The sequence below is a fragment of the Misgurnus anguillicaudatus genome, chromosome 24 (assembly GCF_027580225.2).
Source record: "Misgurnus anguillicaudatus chromosome 24, ASM2758022v2, whole genome shotgun sequence".
Lineage (NCBI taxonomy): Eukaryota > Metazoa > Chordata > Actinopteri > Cypriniformes > Cobitidae > Misgurnus > Misgurnus anguillicaudatus.
This window is the reverse complement of record NC_073360.2, coordinates 45575153-45597413: the sequence shown is the minus strand read 5'-3', so window position 1 is coordinate 45597413 and position 22261 is coordinate 45575153. Positions and strand designations below refer to the sequence as shown.

Here is a 22261-nt window from a genome sequence, read left to right as displayed (position 1 = left end):
TGGCCCCCACATTCACCAGATCTCAACCCAATAGAGCATCTTTGGGATGTGGTGGAACGGGATCTTCGTGCCCTGGATGTGCATCCCACAAATCTTCATCAACTGCAAGATGCTATCCTATCAATATGGGCCAACATTTCTAAAGAATGCTTTCAGCACCTTGTTGAATCAATGCCACGTAGAATTAAAGCAGTTCTGAAGGCGAAAGGGGGTCAAACACAGTATTAGTGTGGTGGTCCTAATAATCCTTTAGGGGAGTGTATAAAACAACAGACGTTTATGGTCCGTCTGTCCTCATTGTGTGTGTTTGATTCATTTCATCAGATCTTATTAGTGTCATCATTCCTCTCACACAACACTGACATGACAGACGGAAGAATGATGGAGTGAGACAGACAGAAACTGATCAAAATCTTTTGCAAAATGAAATTAATTGTGACATAAAAATGTTCTGATGTTCAGAAAAAGCAATCAGGTTGGATTACACACAAACAGTGTAAAATGGAACCAACAAAAGTTGAATTATATTAACAGTAAGTCATGAAGAATATAAGAATGAGCTTTCTGAGTCATGTTACAAACAAACATAAATATTCATGAACTAATCTCTGATCTCATGATTATCTCTAAATCAAGCACTGAGTTTATAGAAACACACACACATCATCTCTTTTCTTCAGCCTCCTACAGGGATCAGACAGATAATGTGAAGGCGCCCACACACCACCACACGCCTGCTAGACTCTGACTCACTCACTTCTCATCTAATGCACCTCCTCTGACCGACAAACACACTTAAGATGTGAAGAAACATCCAGCAGCTTAGACATTAAAATATCAAACATTATTTACGCTCTCATTAAGTGAATGTTTCTCATGGCACACTACAATGCACAGTATGTGCCATAATACCAATAATTCCAATGTGTCAAATAAATATGATCCTCTATTTAATACGACTGCCAAAGTTTACAAAATTAAATTTAAATAATAAAAAACATTAATTTCTTAGATAACTATGCACCACTTACTAAATTAAACATGCAATAGGCCAAGAAAGGCACGTGACTGTTTCAAATATAAAACAGTCAGCATACATTAGCCGTTTATCAATCCGAAGGATGCATACATTTTTAAATGTTTAATTGATTTGCAATATAAACTTAAATGTATCTTCAGTTGTACTCCATTCAAATGCATATGACTTTCCAAAGGAAAAATGTTTGTTATTGATTTGTTTTTGCTATTATGGAAATGTTATATTCACCAGGTCAAATTGAGTAACTCCAATTTTGCTCATTTTCAAACAGCCTTGAAAGCAATCTATAAAGTTTGTAAAAAACAAAAAAGCCAAGAAAACTCTTTTAATTCATTTCTCTTTTAAATTAATTTAATCTATGTTTGTGATGCCTTCATTATTATTATTATTTTTGCGCAGTATGTGAAAATCTGTGACGTTTTGTGGACTTTTTGTGGAATTTTCAAAGTTCAATAAAAAAATCCGAAGGCTGCCGCCTGCGGAGGTCGCAAATGCAGGCTGCATACGTCATCAAACCCGGTTTATTTAAGTTACCTGAGCATTACATTCACAAGTCATTAACATATCACAACAATTTACGATTAACTAAAAATAACAGTCAATTTTATAATTGTTAATATTCTCAAATAAGACTGTTTTGATGACGTATGCAGCCTGCATATGCGACCTCCGGAGGCTGCAGCCTGCGTCATCTCAACATTCCGCTGTAGATCTCGTGCGCCACCTATCGCTCAGAGTTGACACTGCTGCAAAACAGAGTTTATTAACATGATTATGGAAACATTACAGGTTCAGCTTGACAAGAAATGATAAATAGATTCGCGAATATCTACTGAAGGTGAGATTTGGCGAACAGAATGACAATAATCATGAAACTATATGGCCGTTTCTCAATCCGAATGAGGTCGCATATGCACGCTGCATACGTCATCAAGCCTGGTTTATTTAAGTTAACCGAGCATTACATTCGCAAGTCATGAACGTATTACAACAATTCACGAGAAACTAAGAGTAACAGTAAACTTTATAGTTGTTAATTCATTGAAATAATACAGCGATGACGTATGCAGCCTACAAATGCGACCAGCCTTCGTCCAAGGATAACGGGCTCACCATGATCACGTGATGTTACTTTATTTAGCGCTGTCAAGGACGGACGAATCACAGAGGATTGTGATTACTACATGAAGGTTTACTTATTTATAACTAGATTTTTTAAAATAAATAAACATCAATGGTTATGTCACAAAAAATGTATAGTTAATAAATCTAAATAAATAAGTGAATGTAACTCACAGCGCCGCCTGCAGGTCGTATCCTAGGAAACAGATACGAGCGACATTACATTTGCCGCCCAATGGTCGCGTCGCGTCAGTTCAGTCCCTGATTCACACGCTCATGTGACGCTCCCCTCTGCGGAAGTTTCTTTGGGGTTCTTTCTCTGTTTTGAGTGGATTTGCGTGTTTGTCTCTCAGCGACAAAACACAAAAACGAAAAAAGGAACAACACAAAGAAGAAAACAAGAGCGATACACAACGATGAGGAGAAGACTCGTGTAACGATCATCAGACGCGCGTCAGTCAGTCAGTGAGTGAGTAAAGTTTATTGTCAGAGTTTACACAGAAATGTTATTAACGTTACGTAGTGTGAGTTTGTGTTTTCTGTCTTTTCTCCGGTTGCTCGGGTGCAGGAATGTTGCTTTTTATCCGGTGAATGTGTTTGTGTTTGTGTGTCTGTGTGTGTAGATGGTTGAAAGAGTGTGTGTATTTGAGAGGTGTGTGTGTGATGCACTTGTTGAGAGGAAACACTAGAGTTGAGTTTAGTTTCAGTGAGACTCTTAACACAGCAGCACCAGGTAGGTTTGTGTTAGTTGTGTGTGTAAGTGTGTGTGTAAGTGTGCATTTAACTGTGTGTTTAAGTGTGTTTGTGTGTTGTGGTCTTAAACCTCAAGATTTCAAAGGGGTTTTGGTGGAAGTTAGTGGAGTTCTTAAAGAGACACGACCCTAATAAACTGCTCTATTCGTGCTTTTTTGCGTCTTTGCAAGCGGAAAATAGTTTTAGTTCCTTTAATTGACACAATGGATATCTGTGTGACACATACAGGGATGTTTGATTTGTTGTGATGTGTTACAACTGTGGAATAAAACTGTTCTTACAATGCTATCATAAATTTTCTGCAATGTAATGTAATTAATAATGTAATTAAAATATTATATAGCTTTAGGTGAATTTCTACATGAAGGTAGAATTAGTAAATAATACAGGTGATAAATCATATAGATATATATGTATATTCAGATGCACTGCAAAAAACCTCTCTCCCCCTCATCTCTCTACCTCTCTCTTTATCCCGACAGTTTACGTTTAAAATGTTTAAAGGGATCATTCACCCAAAAATTATAGCGTTGTCATTATTTATTTATTTATTTATTTATTGTCATTATTTATTTATTTAAACTCCCAATGTTTTTTTATTGTTCTTCAGAACCCAAAGATTATTGAAAAAGTGTTGTTTGGTTGTTTGACCTCCTCGTTCACCATTCACTCCCATAGTAAGCACCAGAAACTGTTTAAAAGTCATTTTCTTCCTGATCCCTTTTTAAACCCTAGTTAGTGTGTAATGTTGCTGTTAGTGCATAAATAATACCTGATAAATGATAAAGTTCAAAGTTCACTGCCAGGCGATATATTTCCTTTAACAGAAATCCCCTTTCAAAGCCTACAGCGAACGGCCGGTTTGGACTACAGTCTTCTACTCCCCGATTGAATGAAGTCAATATAAGAGTTTTTGACTAAACTCCGCCCACAGGAATATGTCAGTCGCCAGCTTTGGCTCAAACGGCTCTGCTAAGCTAAGCTGCTATCGAATCACAACACACTACACAATCAGAACTCGTTACGTATTTCTGAAGGAGGGACTTCATAGAACAAGAAAGACATCAGCCCGTTTTTAGGACAGCGGAAAAATACCGCGTTTTTTTACACGTGAAACATGAACACATGTTATATTGCGCACTCTAAACGCAATCAAAGCTTCAAAAACACAAGAAGAATGGGATCACCCCAACATTTTAAAGGGATCATATCATGAAAATCTGACTTTTTTCATGTTTAAGTGCTATAATTGGGACCCTAGTGCTAGAAAATGTCAAAAAGATCAACCCAGTTACTTAGTTTTGGTAAACCATTTTCTGCAAGCATGTGAAAAAATAGCTTATTGAAATTTGGCTCCCCTTGTGATGTCAGAAGGGGATCTTATAATAATAATAATAATAATACATCCCTCAATCTGCACTATCCTACCACAGCACTGCCATTTAGTGCAGAGAGAGAAAGAGAAAATAATTGACAGCACTTGAGTTTCAACAAACCACCATTATTGCGATAGTTCCATAGTTCTTGTATTTCATCAGCTTATTTGCATTTCACAAAAAAATTTTTTTGCTCACACCTACAAAGTGGCAAATTGAACATGTTATAATAAATTATCTATATGATAACTTCACATATGTACTCTGGGGACACCAAAGATTTATTTTACATCTTAAAAAGTCTTGTGAAATGTCCACTTTAAATCTTTCCCCACCATTGACAAGTTAATTCATTAACTAAGAGTAAACGCTTCCCTACCAATGACGACTTTTTATGGCAATCCATATTTCTGCTATTATCCACTAGGTGTCACTCTTACCCAACTTATAAAATACTGAAGCATCCACTGATCCAAAAACAGTAAAAACTCTGTGTGTGTTTTGATCATTGATCTGAATCTCATCTCTAACAAAAAGTCCTTCACAAATTCAATTATCTCATCTTTTTCCTCAAAATTTTGTATTTTTGAAGAAACCGACCCATATTTGAGAGGTGATTAAAAAGAGTGCAAATATTATATATTTATAGAAGGTTTTCTAAAAGGCATTAAACTTTTGTTAAAATCATAAAAAACGCAAGCACTGACAACTTTTGTTTAAAAACGCTTGCGGGGAAAGAGTTAAATAAATAACTCCACCGGACTCTTGTTATATATTTTAAGTGTGCTGAAGACATTTATCTTTCAACTTTCTTGTTGTGGATATCACTGTTGTTTCAGTTGATGCACAATATTTAGAAGTAAACATCCCAAAACTGCCTAAACAACAGTTTAGACTGAGAATGTGTGATGAAAGAGATTTTAAAAAAAATCTGCATTTGGGTTCTGAAGAACAAAGACAGAGATTGGGCGTGAGTAAATATTGAATATTTTCTCTTCCGGGAGAATGCCTATATAAGGAGTTCTACCCTTTATGACATCATAAAGGACCATACAAAAAAATCGTGATGTTATGCACCATGTTATGCACAGCTCTTTTATGTACTACGGCTCTTTGATCACTAGTAGTGCTTTTCAACCTAAAATCACTGTGAGTCGTTTATAACATGCATTTGTAAGAGCAACATTCGTCAAAGCATAATCATTATTAATATTCTTTATTATCATGAAAATACCTGAAAAGGTTTGAAGAACAGTGAAATAAATATGTTTATAGGCATTTCCTGGAGCTGTACTTCTTCTTCATTGAGAAGCATTGCAAGCAGATCATCCCAACCCTAAATAATTGTGTATATTTTAGGCATGATGTTAAAGGGAAGTTTTGTTTCTACTTCATTAAGTGTGCAGTGTGGACCGAGTCTATCTTCCTCTGATGTCCAGGATTGTTTGTTTATAGGCTTTTTCACATAAAGGTTCTGGGAAATATATGGTTGATGTCTCCCAAGATTTTCCCCAGGATTGTTTAAATTTTGGTTCATGCACACTGCCAGTGATTGTTCTTGTGTTCGTGCACATCCTGTGGCATCAGATTGAGAGGTTTAATGTAATTTTTCACAGTATGTTAAGTTTGTTGATTATCTGCAATTTCTCTTAAAACCACACAGCTTGTGCATTTTTTCTGATTTGATCATAAACTAGCGCAGCACGTAGCTGTTGATCGTTCTCAGCATTAGTGCCAATAGTGAGGAGCTCTCTGATCTCTACTTCAGTCCAGTTTGCAAACAGTTTTCCTCTCATGAACATTGATCTGTGTTTTAAACCCATGGTGAAAAATTAACTATGTTATTGTTTCAGACCTCACATCCACAGAGTGCCATTGGTTCCAGTTGGGTTGCTAGTTATAATCGTGTCTTGACTCTCAGATTAGTCTTGTTTAAGTTTCCTGTGTCAGAGGCGTCATGCCTATTCAAACTAAGGGGGCATGTTACTTTGTTTTATAAGCAACATATGACTGGTTCTTCACATCACTTTGATACTTTCATTGTTTTAATCTTATGCTTCATTCTGGACACAATTAATTATGAATTATACAAATCCAGACGCAACAGAACAGCGCTAGTGCTATTATTGTACACGGTCTCGCACATATTGCTGCTGGTTCTGCGTTTTGTTATCTGATCAAATTTAAAACGCCATTCCAAACACTCGCAACACTTTCAAAAGGCAACAGCTGCCGCAATGTTCAGTTTACCCTACTTGTGTACAAAAATGATGTTTTAAGTCCATTTCCTAATGTTTATTACTATTCACCCCCAGATGGGCTGCATAATCACATGTTTTTGTGCTCTCAGGTCAAATATGATGCAGAAATGCTTTCCTATAATAATATTATATACATATGTTTTCATAGGCTCATTTTTGTTTTTAAATTGCATGCTTTCAATGCAATTAAATGAAAATGTGATGATAAACAAAAAATTACATCGTTTTCATTTAGATCTATTTGAGTTGCATTAAAGGTTTCTTTTAGTTCTCTGTTTTTGAAGTGTTGATTCATTAGTCAATCACAGACATGACCGATGAGCGCATCAATTAACTTTTAACAGAATATATATTTAATTGAAATATTGTTCTCTGATATCTACATAGAAGGTTTGTGACTTTATTAAGTGCAAAAATGATCAATCTAAGATTTGCCTTTAGAATTAAAGGAAAACACCACAGTTATTCAATAGGGCTGGGCAAAAATAATTGATTTTTTGATTAATTGATTGATGCCACTTTTTCCATACCAATCCGATTTCGATACCTGAATTCTAAGTATCGTCCGATCCCGATCTGTAGAATTGCTGCGTTTAATTCACCGCTACTCCAATGCATTAACCACACCATTTGGTTTTTGTGATCTTAAATATCTTCATATATGTTTTTCGCATTAAGCTGTCGAATATATAAGGAAAACTTTAAATATAGTGCATAAAAACGTTTATGGTGCTTTTATAATAGTCTGACTTTTCTATAGCATGACAGTAGTAGCGCACCAAATCGGATTTGGATCGGCCCTGTTAGTCCGATTCCCGATCCAGCAAAAAAGGTCTGGATCGGTCTGATTCTCGATCCCAAGTTTTGGATCGGCCCACCCCTATTAATTATCCTTGTAAATTTATGTTCACTGTTCTTTTTTTATAAATATAGTATTTGTATTAAATCTATATTCATTCAGTTGAATCAAGAATCAAGTCTAAAAGTAGTTCAGAGAATCTGAATTGAATCGAGAATCGAATCGATCTGATAGCTTGTGAATCGAAATTGAATCAATCTGGAACATCTGAATTGACACCCAGCCCCATTATTCAATAGTTTACTATGTTCTTACCTCAACTTAGATTAATGAATACATACCTGTCATTTTTCAATGCGTGCACTTAATCTTTGTACGGCGCGTTGTGAATGTGTTAGCATTTAGCCTAGCCCCATTCATTGAGATGGTCCTCACTGCAGAACATGACATCCAGGGGGCGGGGTTGGATCTAGATCCAACTCCTCCCCCTTTATATAGTTTTTTCCGCTAGTATATTTGCGTTGTTGCAGCTCGCAATTAGTTGCAACCTGTGGTCGCCAACGTTCGCTCTTATTAATTTAAAGTGTACGTTTGATTAATAATATAGTCAAGAAAGATTCATAATTTAGACGTATGACAGTTAGGTGTAAGGGGAGGTAACTTAAGGGACACGTTCCCGACAGTGTGATATCACCGAAGGGATTTATTTGTACATTATCCCACTTATTACACAGCTATTCCTATACAAGTAAATATAAAAACACAAATTTATTTGATATCTTTTATTAGCACATTTAAAAAAAAAGGAAAACCATCTACGAGGGAAATCTGTTTCCTAATGGCTGTAAGCAAAGACGCGTTAAAAGAAGTTCAAAGTTCATACAAGATAAACATTCAATTTATTCATTTCTAAATAACTTGCCATATACATGTTAATAACTATGCATATTTATATCGTATCCATTCTTAAGTATTAAACTGCATGTGGTAAGATTACTCGTCGTAGTAGGCTTACCCGAAATGTTTTACTCCAAAACATAGCAAAAAACTTACATTTCACCTTAAAGGCTCTCTAAGCCAATAATGTGCGACGTCACTTCCTGTTGATGTTTGAACTGTTTTCAAACAAACGGAGCGTAGCTAACGCCTCCCCCTTCTTCTCCCGTCCGTGCTTTCATGAACGCGCTCAACCCCCACCCCCAAATCCTTCTTGTCGTTCATTGGCTGGAACACTTTGTTATGTTTTGTTGTGCTAGGTTTGGCCACTATGTTGATATTGCCGTTTGTCGAGCCTGAGCTGTCTACAGACATCGCGTTTTTTACAGTTTGATCAGCGGACAGGCAGCAAGCAGATAGTGAGGAGATGTTTGCTGTATGTAACAAAAAATTTGTATGTTCTAAAACGCGTCAATTCGCTTAGTGCGCCTTTAAAGGCAATACTTTTATTGTAGTCATAAGTAAAGTTTGTTTTTATGTCAAAAAAATTAATTAATTTAGTTACGACTTAATGCGGAAATGGTAACGCAACGACATGTGTATGACGTGTCTTGTGGTAAAACTGCCGACCAATCAAAATGCAGTGGGAAGAAAACTCTGGATCTGGATCCAGCCCCGCCCCCTGGATGTTGTGTTCTGCAGTGAGGCGCTACTGCATTCATTCCCTAGGATCCAAACAGGGATGAATGTAGAAGCCATTTTCCCTATTTAAAGACTGTTAGATGAGTAGTTACACCAGTAAGTATGGTGGCACAAAATAAAATGTGTCTATTTTTAAAGCGTAAAATAGAGAACTATATTGTATGGCGGAAGAGCACTTGGACCTCTGGTAAAACCGCTGGTAAATAAAAAAAACTCAAAGAGTTTCAGTTGTTCTTATTATTAATAGTAAAATTAAATCCTGACTTTCTAAATCAAACCGAATCATGAGGGAAGTGAAGATTCAGAGATCTGTGTGTGTTTGTGTTGTTGTGTTGTATCGAGGGTTAAACAGTCCCGAGATGGTGCTGGAATGTTAATCATGTTGTTGTTTTGTTATAAACACATTTGTTATGCTGTGTGTATTTGTCCTCTGCGACTGCACTTTCACACTTTTACAGTGGACTGTTGAAGTTGTGTCTGAGCTGTGTTTTGTCACTGTTAACAACTTATTAATATTATTTACGGTTGTGTCTCTACTTCTGCTTACTATATTGACTACAATGTCTGTAATAATAATAAATAATTCTCTGAGTTAAGTCTAACACATATTTCTTCTATATTAAGCAGACTCAAAATAAAGGCCTGGGTTTCTGATTTATTTTGCATAATGATTTATCTTGCAGTGTTTAGATGCTGCTATCAGTGCAGATGTTGCATGCATGAGTGCTGCACATGCAGGGACAGCGGATGCATTCAGCTGTTGGTCGAATCTTCACACTAAGTGTGTCTGTGTGGATGTGTGACTTTTCTAAAGCTTGTGTTAGTGAGAATTGAAACCGCTGTTTGTCATCTCACCTCATGTTCTCACGTTGTTTCTGGTCAGCATCTCAAAAGCAGAATATTCAATTGTATCATATTAACTCAAAAAGTTCAATTACATCTCAATTACTTTCTCATTATGTGCCTCTCTCCTTATCTCTTCATCTCTTCCTCCTGTTTTCTGCACTTCCTGATGGAAAACAGGTTAGTTATACGTGTGTGTGTGTGTCAGGAGTCATGGACTGAGTAACTTGAGTCATAATAACCATGACCATCGGTCAGATGTACCAGTGCCACGCTTAGACTGAATCATAAATATGATCATACCAGTTGTGCGTCTTCAGCTCTGTGTGTGTTTGTGTCTTTGGTTTGTAATGTTCTTGCAAACATGAGTGACCTGAACTTCCAGTCACAGATGATTCTAATGAAGTGTATGTTTGTATTTTTTTAACTTTCACCCACTTCAATTCACTTCATATTCATTCAGTTCATATCTCACACACACACACACACACACACACACACACACACACACACACACACACACACACACACACACACACACACACACACACACACACACACACACACACACACACAGTTTCACACTCTGACATCTTAGAATTTAACAAATGTAGTTCCTGGTACATTGCTACTTGAATGAGGAACTAGAGAGAGAGAAATAAAGAGAGAGAGAGATTTGAGAATGTGAGTATGAATCAAGATTTAAGCCGCCTTTTTACTGTACACGACAAACAATGGCAGATAAACCGGAAGTCATTCATTCCCTATGGAGAGTCGCAGGTGCAACCATATGTGGTTGCGTAATTTTTGGATCCGTTTTGAGAGTAGGATTCATTACAAAATTTAATTTGTATTTGATACGCGTCTGGAAGTGATGTCTTTCAGTGTATTCCAATCAAAACGCAGTGCAAGGTAAAATATTAATCTTTTTTTGTTGAACTTTATCAGTAATACTTGAATCAGGGCTCAACATAAAGGACTGCCAGGTGGCAGTGTGAGAGCCAGTAAACCATATAGTCACTTGCCCAAACGGGTCAGTGCTTTGCCCCCTCAGTCACTAAAATATATTTTCTGCCTGTGGCCGTTTGTCTGTATGTATTCTATTTCTTATGCAATGTAACCAGCGAGACACATTTTAAGCTTTTATGTTAGAATGAATCCTCTTGCGCTGGAATGAGCTTTTCTCCCATGTTATGATTAAAATTTCTCCCATGTTATGATTAAAATGAAACTTCATGACAGCTGCCACTAGTGGGTGAACTCCGACAGTCGTGTCTGAATGTCATGTACAGTTGAAAGGTGGTTTTGATGGTTTTGATGTTAAGCATCTTGTCTGTGTTTTTCAGATTATTTGTGAAGCAGTCTGTAGTTTTGCTTTGATTTAGGGCTGGACAATATGACCAAAATTTCTATCACCAATATACTTCTTAATTTTTGGTTGATAAGGTATAAATCTGATAATGGTATGAATGTTTAAAAAGCCTTGGGATAAACTGCAAAGAATGCCTACAACAAATGTCTCTAACTACAAACTTCTATGAAGTCTACGAAGTTTGTGTTGCATTACATCTCCCGTTCTCCCTCCCTACTATATAGTTTCACCATTAGAAGCTGTGACTTGACGCAAACTAATCCAGCACCTCCTTCTTGTACTTCTGAGTGACAGCTCTTCTCTGGGCTAATACTTCAAAGTCCCAACCAGATTCATTGATTGCAAGGTGACAATGGTATGATTTGACGCAAGGTACAGATGATTTAAATCCAATCAGGCATTCAGTTTTCCTCAGTGGTGAGCGTGGGTCATGGTTGCCTAGCTACGAAAAACGCCACGGGAGCACGCTATGGAAGGAAGAAGTGCCTTGATCCGCATTTAACACATGTTTTTAGACGTGACATGCGAACAGCTCTGAAACTCAGTAATGTGTATGTAGAGATATCAGAAATGTGTTTAGAAACTATATAAAAAACAAACATATAAAGTGAAATATATTGAAATTGAATTATTGTCCAGCTCTACTTTGATTACTTGATTTCATTACATTTCCTATCAAATATGTCTTGGCAAACACACATATGTGTCCAGAGAAGACCTGAAACTAAAATGTACTTCACATCAGTGACAGGAACTCATCCTGTCTGGTTTTATATCAACCTTCATGATCAGTTTCTATTATTGGACGACGAGGAGTACTACTCAAATATCTGCATTGGGTTGTGTGGTTTTTTGGTTGGTGAAGTACCTGCTGAATGTCTTGATATGCAGTGAGATTTAAAGCCACGGTAGCCACAGGAGAGACACACACACATACAGTCTGTCCTGTATTCTGTTTCTCTCTCTTCTCTTCATGTGTATGTGTGTTTGTCGTGATCAATCCCCAGCTGTGCACAGAGTAAAACAACATAGAGGTTAATATACAAAAACGATTTACTACATGTCTGCTGATTTAGTGTTGTTTGTGTGTGATGAGAGATATCATAACGGATATCTGACAACTTCATCTCTCTTTAAATGAGTCACTTCTTCAGTTTGGAACTTTCACTCTTTTATAAGTTCAACATTTTTATCTTAAAGGGGACATATCACGAAAAACTGACTTTTCCACGTTTAAGTGCTACAATTGGGTCCCCAGTGCTTCTATCAACCTAGAAAATGTGAAAAAGATCAACCCAGTAACTTAGTTTTATTAAACCATTCTGGTAAACCAGAGAGAGAAATAATTGACAGCACAATTAAGTTTCAATTTCAACAAACCACCATTATGGTGATCAGTGTTTGCATTATCAGCTCATTTGTATTTAAAAGGACACACCCAAAAGTAGGGCTGCATAACAACTAATCGCAACTAATCTTTTGCAGAATAAAAGTTTTTTTACATCATAAAAAAAGGTAAAAATCGAGAATTGAATCGAATTATGATCTTAGAATCCAAAATGCAATCGAATCGAGGATTTGGAGAATCGTGACACCCCTAATACTGTAACAAATGTATTGCTCATGGTTTGTTCATGTTAGTTAATACATTAACTGATGTTAACTAATGAACCTTATTGTACAGTGTTACCAATTTTTCTTAATATCAAGTTTATGAGTATCTAGTTAGGTTTTCTAAACTACCGATACATATCATTTAATCTGACACATCATATGTGTGTGTACTGTATATAATAATTTTGTAAATATTTTTATATTTATATGTAATTTATATATACATAATAATTATACACAGTACACACACATATATGATGTAACCAGAATTTTTTGTTCTGCAAGCGATTGGTTGTGATTAGTTGTTATGCAGCCCTACCCAAAAGCGACACATTTTTGCATACACCTGCAAAGTGTCAATTTTAACATGTTATACTAAATTATCTGTATGGTATTTTGAGCTAAAACTTCACATACGCACTTTGGGGACACCAAAGACTTACTTTACATCTTAAAAAAAATCTCATAATATGACCCCTTTAAATGTCATGTTTTCTTAGATCAGATAAGATACAGACTGACGTGTTTTTTTTTAATCTTTTTTAGTTGGTTTCCTTGAGTGAAGGAGTAAATAAGAAGACGTCTAGATAACAATTTTCCTTTAAATCTTCAACAGATGACACAAAGATAATTCTGCACTTATGTACTTATGTTTATATTTAGATACAGTCTCACTTTATTATTCATAGTCAAATTCACAGGTTTTACAGACGTTAAGGAAATACTCTGTGGGTTTTTGTTATTGATGGTGTTATTTGATTGTCCTTTTTCTTACTCCCTCTGCAGTTTTCCGGTCATGTCAGGGAGTTTCCAGCCTGTGGCTGAGTGGTTAAGTGTCCTCCGGCTCGACCAGTACAGCTTGGCGTTCAGGGAGGCTGGGCTGGGTACGTTGCGGGAATGCCGGGATTTAACATCTGCAGAACTACAGCAGATGGGGGTGGCTCTTCCCGGACACAGAAAGCGGATTCTCGGCAGCATACGTAAGGTCTTTCCCTCTGAAGCAGGATCTGAGGAAGATGAAGAGAAAGAGGAAGACAGACCCATTCCCAGAGAGAGGACAAAATTCAGAGCGTCTGCAGAAAATAAAGAAAATAAAGACAACGGCGTGCATTTAAATAATCCACCACCTGTACCCCCCCGGGTCACGCCAAATAGACCTCCGGTGCCCTTCACATCCACTTCCTTGGTGACATCCTCTGACCACAACACTGTGGGAAACCCTACGCAACACCCAACCGTTCCCGAGCGGAAGGTCATGCCCACACCCTCCGAGCGATCCAAACCCACCCCTGCACCGAGGGTTTGCCCAGAACACCTGCCTCTGAAAGGCCCACCGCAGCCGGTCCAGAGGAACGAGAGGAAACTCTCACCTGTGTCTCCCACTCACTCCCTCTCTCCATCATCATCTTCATTATCATCCTCTTGCTCATCCGATCAGTTCCACCTGTATGAACAGTGTTCCTTACCTGCTCAGGAAGAAACGGCTCCTCCTCTTCCTCCCAAGTGCTTCGCTGTCTCCAAAGAACCTCAAGATGCCCAGTTAGCCCCTCAAGTTCCTTCCAGACCCCCTCTTCCCCCACCACGTGTTTCTGTTACCATGACCGCACGTCTCGGCTCATCCAGAAGACTGTCCGGTTTCAGGTACTGATGCATTATGATTATTACTATATTGCTTTAGTATAGGGTGGTTGCTGTATGATGTGTGGTACGTTGTGTACTGCACATGCAATCTAGCTTACTCTACAGTAAACTATATTGTACATTGTGTAAAAATGTTATTTGTGCGTTATTTTGAACACAACTTGTTTCAGTATATTACACTGAATGATTTTACACAACACACACTTGCACAAACTGGGGGTTTTGCATCACTTCCTGTCAGCTGACACAAGGTTTCATGTGGTTTGAACATCACACGGGTGACATGAGCCAGAACTGGAAAATCATAAGTGTGTGTTTTTCCTGCCAGTATGAGTGTGTGTGCGTTTGTGCGAGCATTTTTGTGTGTGTGTGTGTGTGTGTGTGCGTGCGTGTGTGTGCGTGCGTGTGTGTGCGTGCGTTTCAGTCGTTCTCTGATAGGGAAATAAACTTAAACGTGCCTGCTAAACTCAAACAGTCAGATTATATGTATGGGTAGTTTAGAAAACCTAATTAGATACTCATAAACTTGAGTTTAACTAAGAAAAATTGGTAACACTTAACAATAAGGTTCATTAGTTAACATTAGTTAATGTATTAACTAACATGAACAAACCATGAGCAATACATTTGTTACAGTACTAGGGGTGTCACGATTCTCCAAATGCTCGATTCGATTACATTTTGGATTCTAAGGTCACGATTCGATTCAATTCTTGATTTTTACTTTTTTTTGTGCTGGGCAAAGATTAATCGCAATTAATCGCATACAAAATAAAAGAGATTTTTGGCATAATTTATGTGCGTGTACTGTGTCTAATTATTATGTATATTTAACCACACACACATTCATATATTCATTTCAGAATTGTTTTACTTATATATACATTTTTTTAATTTATATTTAATATAGAATATATAAAAATATAAATAAATATATATAAACATGTAAATGTTTCTTAAATACATGAATGTGTGTGTATTTATACATAATAATTACACACAGCACATACTCATATATTAGGCCAAAAATCACGTTTATTTTGTATGCGATTAATCGCGATTAATCTTTGCCCAGCACTACTTTTTTTTAAAGACAAACAATTGCTATGCCATTAATATTTATTATTATTATTATTATTATAGTTTCACATTAACATGCACATTGCGTGCTTTTCCTCGCATGGGGGTTTTGTGGGCTTCACTTTACTTTACGCGAGAGAGCTTGTAGAGAGAGGATTCCTTCTTGCATGCACATGGACGTAATGCGCGCGTCTTGGACTAGCATCTGAAATAAATCCAGCGCATCATAAGCAGCTGCGCTTCTCTCTGTCTCACGTGCACACACTCTCGCATCAGTCCGAAGTCTAAACATAAACTAAATTAGTAATCATTACATATTTGTTCAGTTTTATGCGTTTCATGCGAGCTGAGGCAAACTATCCCTTTTGTTTAAAATAGAATCCGCTGCATCTTGGTGCCTCACTCTCGTGCACGTGCAGAGAGCTGCGTCCTGTTTGAAGTCAGATCAGTAGGTAGTTATCCTGTTTATGATATGCATTTCAAGGAGTTGTAGCAATACATCCCTCATGTTTAAAATATAAATATCCGAGAGTTTTTTCCCCTGCATGACAAGCCGACCAGACGTGACGTGGGGGCATGGCAGAATCGACAATCCCATTTTTAATTCTAAGTTCGAGGTTGTGACTTAGAATCGAAATCGTGACCCCCTTAGTATGTATTCATCTTTGTTAATGTTAGTTAATAGAAATAAAGCTTTTAATTGTTTGTTCATGTTAGTTCACAGTGCATTAACTAACGTTAACACAATTTAATAAAGTATAAGTTATTATATGTTGAAATTAACATTAACAAAGATTAATAAATGCTGTATAAGTGCAGTTCATGTTAACTAATGAACCTTATTGTAATTAGGGCTGTCATAATGATTAAATAATTGTCTCATCGCCAATGTTTGACCTCATTGTGATAATCTCAGATCACCGCAATGATTGCACATCTTTCTAAAAACAAAAGGGGGAGTGCAGCGCCTGTATAAACGAGACAGTATCAGATAACTTTTGTGTTATGTGTATTAATATTTACTGCCAGATAAACCTTGCAAAACACTTAATTTAAATAGTCACAACAATATGTGAAAATTGTGTCAGAGCGAAAAAAAATGTGATAAAACAGACAATTAATCATAATCATCACAATTTATTAGTCAACTAACAGTCAGCCAAATTTCATAATCGTGACGGCCCTAATTGTAATGTGTAACCAAAATTTGTTAGGTGTGAAACACACATAGAAAAAGAAGTGTGGGTTTACCGTGGTGAAAGATCTGTGAATTATATCAGACATATATTATTATATACCTTACTGACCAGTTGAGTTGTTACTCTGTTATATTTACTTGCCAAGCCCATTTTTACTCTCTGTGGTGATTCAAGTGTTAGTTTTGTTTAAAACTCTTAAATGATGTGTTTAGTGTTTGTGAACACTAGAGGTCAGCAGATGTCCTGTTTTGTGTTGGTTTTCTTCAAGCTGCCGTCCCACAATGCCGTGCATCAGACTGTGTCTACACTTAAATATGAGCAGCTTTATATCCACTGGATTTTGTAAAAAGCATCATTTTATTTAAAGTGATTCAGTCTGTCTGATGATTTTCATGATTCATATTTCTGAAGTTTGGTAACATTGCTTAACAGTCAGTGGACACGGTGACCGTTTCTGATTCATTTTTCTGATAAAATCATTACAAGGGTAGACACAAACAGTTAATTGTCATTGACTCAGAGAGATAGCTGTGGTTTTGTAAATTTGTATGTTTATCTGTGCATACAATACTTTGTGTTCTTCAGTATTAAAAGAGAGGAGTTGTGTTTGAATGTTTTGTCTAATTTTTCAGTTTTGTTTGTTTAAGTTTGTCCTTGTATGCGCTAGAAACAGAAGACAGAAATCAGGAAACGGTTGTTTTTCACACACACATATACACACACACAACAGTGAGCTTTACTTCCGTCTCTCTTTTGTGCGGTTGGCAAGCTCGATCACTTCAGTGATTCTCTGGCTGTGTTGTTGTATTTTTTTACACTTGGGTATTGGATGATATCACCTGACGCTGATGTAAGATGTACTGTATATTCACCTGAAACACTATTTGGGCGATCTGTGATGGCTTCATTGGGTCTGTTTAAGAATGTAAGTTCAGTGTGGGAAGTGGACATTTGTTTGCGTTATTTCCTACCTCAGTTTCTCTCTCTCTCTCTCTCTCTTACTATTTTTACAGATTTCCTGTGAATGTTTTATTGTGTTTTGAAAACAACAACAGGTTGAGGTTTTGTTAAGGTGTTTGGTATTGTCACAGCGCCTCTGTGGGAGTTTTGAAATGTTCAGAATCAAAGAGATCCTCCTGATGAAGTGAAACTGTGTGAATTTTATATACTGTGATTGGGCTCGTCAGATATGTTGGAGATGACAACTTTCCTTGTGATTTTACGCATTTCTTGCACTTTCTTTGCACTTTCTTTGTGGTTGTTCTTGAGGTTTGCTAGCATACGTAAAAGTGATAATTGACGACCGCCGTTGAATTATTATACGCGAAGTAGAGTTATGGGGCGTACACACGAAACGCGAACTTAATGAATGGCGCGAGTAGATTACATTCAAAGTCAATGCAAAGATGCGAATTGATGCAAACTCGCGTGGGGCGATGTGAATGGTGTGAATTGGGTGGCGCGATTGCCGTGAATACACGCACTATTGGCATCAAAACACGTCTTTTAGTTAGATTTCACTAATAATCTAGAGCAAGGAACGCAATGCTTCGTGTTTGGTGTGTATGCAGTATTACAGCGCGGGTGTGCATTATTTCAAAATAATTCAAAGGACCAGAATCAATTATTCTGCTTATACCGCGCCACGGTTACCACATTAACTTGTCGTAATTTTAAAGGTGCCAAGGAATGCATTAAAATAATCTGTTAAATTTTTGTCTAATGTCTGCATAGAAGGTTTGTGGCTTTATTAAGTGCAAAAATTATCCAGAGATGGTTTTACATGTCCATTAACAACCCTAGGATTTGTCCCCAGAATGAAATGGTCTATTATTACCTTATTTAAAAAAAGAAAAAGTCATGAATAATAATGTTGAGCTCTGCTCTGATTGGCTGTTTCTCCTTCAGTAGCTCTGTCTGTGTGTGCAAACAGATCTTATGTTTGAGTTTGTAACAGATGAAGATACAGATTTTGAGGAATAATCAATAGTTTGGAGATTGTTAATGGACGAACGTAACTGTAACGTCAATAGTAGAACTTCAGCCTAAATGCTATTATATAGCATTAACTAGCATGTAGCATTAACTAGCATATAGCGCTAACTCAGCAGTCACAACTTTGTTTTTAGTATTGTAACAACATTGTACTTAATTTAACAGTTTTTAGCAATGTTTGAGACTCATGATAGAACTCTTATTATTCATCTATGCCTACATAAATACAGTTTTACATTCTACAGCACCTTTAAGACATTAGGCAGGTAATGTGTGCGTTTATCGAAATATAATGCACACCCGTTGGACATTTCTCAGCCAGAATAAAGCATTCAACAGGCTCGTGGTATAAGGCTATGTGATGTGTTTACTAGGGTGTGATGGTATCTCATAAGTGTCAGGTCTTAGTTCATCATACAGGGGTGGGGTTCAGATGGTGCTGGTTGATTTACACACTGAAGTATTAATAAAAAAATAAATGATAATAAAAGAGATGCTGAGCGGCAAACACTTTTTTTTGTTGACCTTAAACACTTTTCTCCTCCATGCATCATATTTATGATTTCAGTGCAGGTTTTCTCTGCAGTGTTGGTCAGTGTTTAGTTCTCATGATAGTTATTCTGAGTATAACCACAGCTGTATGTTTAGTCCAAATTATTAAAACCACACACTGTAGCAAGGGGTGATTCTCATGCGTATCTCATCAGTAAAGATAATTTTGTAATTAGTAGTAAATCACCATCACCTGCTTTCAAATGGAGTGGCATTTACTACACAGAGCCGTATTTCATTGATATATTAATATGGATTTGTGTAGTAAATGCAGCTCCATCTTAAACAGGTGATTTACTACTAATCATAAAACTGGCTTTACTGATGAGTTAAGCATGAGAATTGCATGCGATTTATCAGCCCCCTTATACTGTAGCCCCGTGTGTTCTTTACTTCATTGCGTGCTCTACTAAACAGAAGTTGATGTAGTTTGTGTTTTCTTTTCTATTTTCACAAATTATCTCTCACTTTATTCAGTCATACAAATAGTGAGTTATAATACTACTAAGTTGTGTTGAACATGAGCTGTTCGCTTCCAGAAAGCGTGTTAGTAAATGTGTTTGACCATTACCGGTTCAAAGTTCATTAGTATTAAACACTCACTCATGTGTGTTTCTTTATAGCTCTGAGTTTTCATACTTCTGCAGGTGGATCTTTGGTTAAGTGTGATGAACTGAAATACAGGTTAACATGCATTAAGTTTCCATGACAACAACGGTTAGCATCATGATCATGTAGCATACGTCACGTAAATGTTTTTGGATGTTGTTCATGTTTTGGATCACATAAAGAGATAGATTGTTATTTATATTTGGTCAAGAAGATTTTTGTGAATGACTTCATCACAGTTGTGTAAGTTAGTAAATGCTACAGATAGATTTCCATTGTTGTTAAGCACAATGTATTGTAGTCAATAGTTAGCTTTACCTATTGTTAATGAGATCTAGGGTTGCAAATGGCCAGAAAGTTTCCAGTAAAATTTTTGGAAACTCCATGGGAATTTAACTTGGGGAATGTTGGAAATATTCTAGGGATGCACTAAATATTCAGCCACTGAAATTTTTTTGCCGAAAATGGCCCAAAAGAGCATTTTCGGTTTTCGGCCGAAATACTTTTATCACCGAAACAATATGGCCGAAATGTTGTGATGACGCAAACAGAAACCGCGACCTGCACATGCTTCTCTGAATTGACATGTCTGTGGTTTGGACGTATTTAACCACAAAAATGCACTAAAGTGAGCAGCTTTCTATAGGCACAGAGGCACATGCGGTTGAATGTGTCAGACGTGATCGAGTATGTATGCATAGTATGCCCTTCAAAGATCAGAACTCTTGATGTGTAAACTTTATAGTGATTGCCCTATTGTGTCTCATACTGTAGTCCATTAACATACATTTGGCGAATAAATCAATGAAAACAATGTAATGTTTTATCTTGAGCAACTGTTTGCTGCGCTGTTTGGAATTCGCCCTCCGTCTGTGTGTGTGCACGCGTTTAAGTGGCGTCAATAGTGCATACACGGAGAGACGCATTTTAAAAAGCAAGCAAACATAAAATCTTTCTGTTGACAGGGCACATATAAACAAAATGATCTCCACAGTATTCTTTTTCTAATAAAACATTTGTTTATGTCTTAAGTGTATGTATAAATTACAGTCAGAAACCAGTCTGTGCTTATTTAATCTTAAAGAGACAGTAACCTCAATAAGTCTGTGTCAGTAATGTTAATCAAACAACCCAAGACAAACAGAAAATCACTTCTGTAGCTCTAAAAATAATAATAATAATATTTAATTTATACAATAAAGACATTGTTATGATTAATTTAATTCAATTTCTGTACATAATGCTAATTTCAGACCGTTTACTAAGGCTTTGAACCGGTTCATGGAACGAAAACGAAAACCAGAAACTTTTGATGTTTAGCAAGGAACAGAAACGAAACCAGAAACTTTAAAAAAATAGATGTTCCGGAACAGAATCATTTATTTAAAATAATGGTAACCAGTTAATACTGTTATTTTTTCGTTCTTTGACAAGATTTCTGTGCAACATTACTCGATGAAGTTCACTTCCGGTCGTCGTTGACTCATCTGAGAAATGTGAAGCTTGCCACGAGCAAGTATCCTACTCAAGCCCAAGTGTCTAATGCTCAATCATAAGAGGTAAATCTTGTAGGCAACCAAATATCTCAAGATGTTTGTTTTTTTACTAATTAGTGGTGTAATGGATTGCAGTTGATCCATACAGATCACGACCCACGGTTCGGCTCGCATGCAATTTGTGGATTAATACGCAAATTTAAACTTAAACGTGATTATCCCTATGCCCTTTATAGATCAGAACTCTTCATGTTTAAACTTGAGAGTTGCGCTACTGTGTCTCATACTGTAGTCCATTAAAATACATTTGGTGAATAAAGCACTGAAAAACAATGTAATTTTCACTTTATGTGGAGCGACTCTTTATGCTGCATCTTCCCGAAGCACCGTTTGGCATTTGTCCTCCCTCTGTGTGTGTGCGCGTGTTTAAGTTCACTCAACAAATGTTGGCATGTCACAATTCCATATTTGAAATTTAACTGGAATTATTTTGGAAAGTATTTATGGAAATTTATATAAACGATATCATATATTTTAAAGTGAAGTCTTGACTTATTTAATTGAACGTAGAACTTTAATTGAGTCTTTCATTGAGTAACACAAAAGCATAATAAACATTATTTTAGTTATTATAATAAAGCTAGTTTACAATTAGATATCTGATTTACTGGCTAGCTAGCTACTGTATAAACACATTTTGGTATTTGCTAGTAGGGCTGCACAATTAATGAAATTATCTTGCGCATCTTGTCAATAAAGCCGGTTTTGTGTTTAGTAGTAAATCGCCATCACCTGGTTTCAGATGGAGCGACATTTACTACAAAGAGCCGTAGTTCAATGCCAAGCTAGGCAATACTGTGTTCCTTATCGCA

General features: G+C 36.7%; 1 protein-coding gene across 1 annotated transcript in view; it reads left to right on the top strand.

Moving 5' to 3' along the window:
• Positions 1 to 2379: 2379 nt before the first annotated feature.
• Positions 2380 to 22261, top strand: part of LOC141349018 (arf-GAP with Rho-GAP domain, ANK repeat and PH domain-containing protein 1-like) — a 73356-nt gene continuing 53474 nt past the window's right edge. Inside the window, exons 1-2 of the mRNA XM_073863471.1 lie at positions 2380 to 2630; positions 13604 to 14458. Coding sequence (XP_073719572.1) covers positions 13614 to 14458 — 845 coding nt within the window. The 5' untranslated portion in view covers positions 2380 to 2630; positions 13604 to 13613. The remainder of the gene's footprint in view (positions 2631 to 13603; positions 14459 to 22261) is intronic.